This window comes from Oncorhynchus clarkii, unplaced genomic scaffold (assembly GCF_045791955.1).
Source record: "Oncorhynchus clarkii lewisi isolate Uvic-CL-2024 unplaced genomic scaffold, UVic_Ocla_1.0 unplaced_contig_3104_pilon_pilon, whole genome shotgun sequence".
NCBI lineage: Eukaryota > Metazoa > Chordata > Actinopteri > Salmoniformes > Salmonidae > Oncorhynchus > Oncorhynchus clarkii.
The window spans coordinates 10,605-15,000 of NW_027259980.1; the positions used below are offsets into that span (position 1 = coordinate 10,605).

Below are 4,396 nucleotides of genomic sequence, written 5' to 3' on the forward strand. Positions count from 1 at the left end.
CTTTAATGACGGTCATTAACGTGTGAGTGATGATCCAAATGGTGAAGTAAAAGTAGTGGTTCTTCAACTCATAACTACACATTGATTTATATCACTATATGAAACAAACCATGGTTTTCGCCTTAGATCCATTCCCATTTAGATGCAGGTGTTTATCACACTGTCATACACACACTCACATACGAGCGGGCACAGGCACACACACAAACAAGCATGCAAGTACAGACTCACACAGGCACACACACATACAAGCATGCAAGTACAGACTCACACAGGCACACACACACAGATAAAGAGACATTCACATGCAAAGTTTTTGGCCATTTCGACCCATCTTCATTTGTGCCAATTACAGGTCCACAAGAGCTGATCACTGACAGGACCTTCCCTTTAACCTAGGAAGTCTCTGAGATACAGGTCATTCTACTGCTCCTGTCCACTGGTATTGACCTGCAGCAGTGTTCTTACATTCTGGTCCTGGAGAGCTAAAGGTGTCGGGTTTTCTACCATTCTAACACTGGTTCAATGAATGTACCAATGACCAATGATTAGTAGAATCAGGAGTGTTGGTGCTTGGCAGGAAATAAATCCGACACACTGTAGCTGCCAAGGACCAGCGGTGAAGAACGCTGGTCTATAAGTAGCATTACAGTTGGGAGTTGAGAGACACTTGCTTTAGCACCTGGGCGCTGCACACTTCTGATACAATACCACCATCTGTCTATGAGTAGATCTATTACAATGCATGATTTTACTACCATCTGTGTATGAGTAGATCTATTACAATGCATGATTTTACCACCATCTGTGTATGAGTAGATCTATTACAATGCATGATTTTACCACCATCTGTGTATGAGTAGATCTGTTACAATGCATGATTTTACAGAATTGCGTTGACTATCCAAAAAGCGGGAGAATAAAAGACAAGTAGGACTTGACATAACTACTAAGATAAGATAACACCGATAATTCACGAGGGAGGTGTTCTCCCATTTGATCCTAGAGGCTGAGGGAGGTGTTCTCCCATTTGATCCTAGAAGCTGAGGGAGGTGTTCTCCCATTTGATCCTAGAGGCTGAGGGAGGAGTTCTCCCATTTGATCCTAGATGCTGAGGGAGGTGTTCTCCTATTTGAGGCTAGAAACTGAGGGAGGTGTTCTCCTATTTAATCCTAGAGGCTGAGGGAGGTGTTCTCCCATTTGATCCTAGAGGCTGAGGGAGGAGTTCTCCCATTTGATCCTAGATGCTGAGGGAGGTGTTCTCCTATTTGAGGCTAGAAACTGAGGGAGGTGTTCTCCTATTTGATCCTAGAGGCTGAGGGAGGTGTTCTCCAATTTGATCCTAGAGGCTGAGGGAGGAGTTCTCCCATTTGATCCTAGATGCTGAGGGAGGTGTTCTCCTATTTGAGGCTAGAAACTGAGGGAGGTGTTCTCCTATTTGAGGCTAGAGGCTGAGGGAGGTGTTCTCCTATTTGATCCTAGAGGCTGAGGGAGGTGTTCTCCCATTTGATCCTAGAGGCTGAGGGAGGAGTTCTCCCATTTGATCCTAGATGCTGAGGGAGGTGTTCTCCTATTTGAGGCTAGAAACTGAGGGAGGTGTTCTCCCATTTGATCCTAGATGCTGAGGGAGGTGTTCTCCTATTTGAGGCTAGAAACTGAGGGAGGTGTTCTCCTATTTGAGGCTAGAGGCTGAGGGAGGTGTTCTCCTATTTGAGGCTAGAAACTGAGGGAGGTGTTCTCCTATTTGATCCTAGAGGCTGAGGGAGGTGTTCTCCCATTTGATCCTAGAGGCTGAGGGAGGTGTTCTCCCATTTGATCCTAGAGGCTGAGGGAGGAGTTCTCCCATTTGATCCTAGATGCAGAGGGAGGTGTTCTCCTATTTGATCCTAGAGGCTGAGGGAGGTGTTCTCCTATTTGAGGCTAGAGGCTGAGGGAGGTGTTCTCCTATTTGAGGCTAGAGGCTGAGGGAGGTGTTCTCCTATTTGAGGCTAGAGGCTGAGGGAGGTGTTCTCCTATTTGATCCTAGAGGCTGAGGGAGGTGTTCTCCTATTTGAGGCTAGAGGATGAGGGAGGGGGTCTCCCATTTGATCCCAGAGGCTGAGGGAGGTGTTCTCCCATTTGATCGTAGAGGCTGAGGGAGGTGTTCTCCCATTTGATCCTAGAGGCTGAGGGAGGTGTTCTCCTATTTGATCCTAGAGGCTGAGGGAGGTGTTCTCCTATTTGATCCTAGAGGCTGAGGGAGGTGTTCTCCCATTTGATCGTAGAGGCTGAGGGAAGTGTTCTCCTATTTGATCCTAGAGGCTGGGGGAGGTGTTCTCCTATTTGATCCTAGAGGATGAGGGAGGGGTCTCCCATTTGATCCCAGAGGCTGAGGGAGGTGTTCTCCCATTTGGTCGTAGAGACTGAGGGAGGTGTTCTCCTATTTGATCCTAGAGGATGAGGGAGGTGTTCTCCCATTTGATCCTAGAGGCTGAGGGAGATGTTCTCTCATTTGATCCTAGAGGCTGAGGGAGGTGTTCTCTCATTTTATCCTAGAGGCTGAGGGATGTGTTCTCTCATTTGATCCTAGAGGCTGAGGGAAGTGTTCTCCCATTTGAGGCTAGAGGCTGAGGGAAGTGTTCTCCCATTTGATCCTAGAGGCTGAGGGAGATGTTCTCCCATTTGAGGCTAGAGGCTGAGGGAGGTGTTCTCCCATTTGATCCTAGAGGCTGAGGGAAGTGTTCTCCCATTTGAGGCTAGAGGCTGAGGGAGGTGTTTTCTCAATTGATTCTTGATCCTAGAGGCTGAGGGAAGTGTTCTCCCATTTGAGGCTAGAGGCTGAGGGAGGTGTTTTCTCAATTGATTCTTGATTCTAGAGGCTGGGGGAGGTGTTCTCTCATTTGAGTCTTGATTATAGAGGCTGGGGGAGGTGTTCTCTCATTTGATCCTAAAGGCTGAGGGATGTATTTTGGGTCAAATAATGCAATCCAGATATTGAGCCAGAAGACAGCAGTAATAGGGTTCATAGAATCACCCTATCCTGACCAGAACATTCTGTTCCGGAGTTGAGTTAAAGGAGCTGTATATGAGTTACGGTGCTTACCCAGAAAATGCATTGTAGACTGTAGACCAAGTAATAGAACAAGGGTGCACACTTCTAAAAAGGCATTGAACTTAGTTAATTAATAAAAAAATAAAAAACTTTTCAAAAACATTTGTTTTACCTGTGCACCCCTATTCTACTAATCATACTACCTGATCAGAACCTTGAAATAACTCCATTTAGTCCAATATGTACAGATCTAGGATCAGTTTACCTTCCCCTAATTCTAACCTTAAGAGGAGACAACACACTGATCAGTGTCCAGGGGCTTCATGGGAGGGTGAAACCAGTCTATATTTGTTGTGCCAGCTGTGGGCTCTAGTCTAGTGTGAGAAACATGGTATGAGCATAAGGTGAATGGATTCACCAGCCCATAAAGCATTAGGTCATAATCAGGCTTCTACCTTTAATCTCAACATTATACCTGTCCTCTAATCTAACACTGTGACACTAACACAGGGAGACACACGGAGTCCTCAGGACATGGGCTGGATGGGAGGATGAGAGGGGGAGTAAAGAGGGAAGGAAATATGTAAACCAAGCCTACACCTGAAGCGGGTTCTCACCAAAGAATGAGTAGAAGAGGGTAACAGACATTCTCACTGAAAGCGTGATGGGTGGAGGGATGGATACTGTGAGATTCTGGCAATTAAGATTTTGGATGTTTTTCTACTTACCCAGAGTCTGATGAACTTGTGCATACCATTTGTATGTCTCTGTGTGCAGTGTGAAGGAAGTTAAAGGTACTTTCGTGTGCCAAGTCTAACTAGTGCAGAGACTGCACGTAGAAACACATCTGACCCTGGGTAAGTAGAAAAACAACATAATTGCCAGAGCTCTGTAGTATCCCTTTAATGGTGTACCAGTTGTAATGTCTGAGAATTGGTGCTCATCACATCATCTCGAGGAATTCTAGAATCACAAAAATGAAACACACAACACCAACTAGTAAGCAAGTCAGCATTAATTAAAAAACAGGGGAAATGTTGAGAAGACATCATAAAAGCACCATACAAGTTACTGTAAGTGTGTCATTTTCTCTCTTTTATCATAGAAAAGCAGTGTGTGTCTGTGTCTCGATACTGGCCACACCGGTCAACAGGTAATTTTTTGCCCCTCATTCAGGCTTGTCAGGCTTGCCCTTGTTGCCCTTGCCCTTGTTTCTGGCTCTGTAGTAGCCCCTGGCCAGAGTAGCCAAGAACATGGAGAACTCTCTGAAGTTGATCTCCCCATCATGGTTCTTATCCAGGTTGGTCATCGCCTCCTGGAGCACTGCTGGTTCCACCTTTCCCTAAGACAGACAGACAGACAGAC

At 45.9% G+C, this 4,396-nt stretch overlaps 1 protein-coding gene across 1 annotated transcript in view; it reads right to left on the bottom strand.

Annotated features, from left to right (window-relative positions):
• Positions 1–4,044: 4,044 nt before the first annotated feature.
• The window catches only part of LOC139401014 (protein S100-A5-like), a 2,923-nt gene continuing 2,571 nt past the window's right edge, over positions 4,045–4,396 (bottom strand). The window contains exon 3 of the mRNA XM_071145539.1: positions 4,045–4,373. Within this exon, the coding sequence (XP_071001640.1) occupies positions 4,200–4,373 (174 nt within the window). The 3' untranslated portion in view covers positions 4,045–4,199. The remainder of the gene's footprint in view (positions 4,374–4,396) is intronic.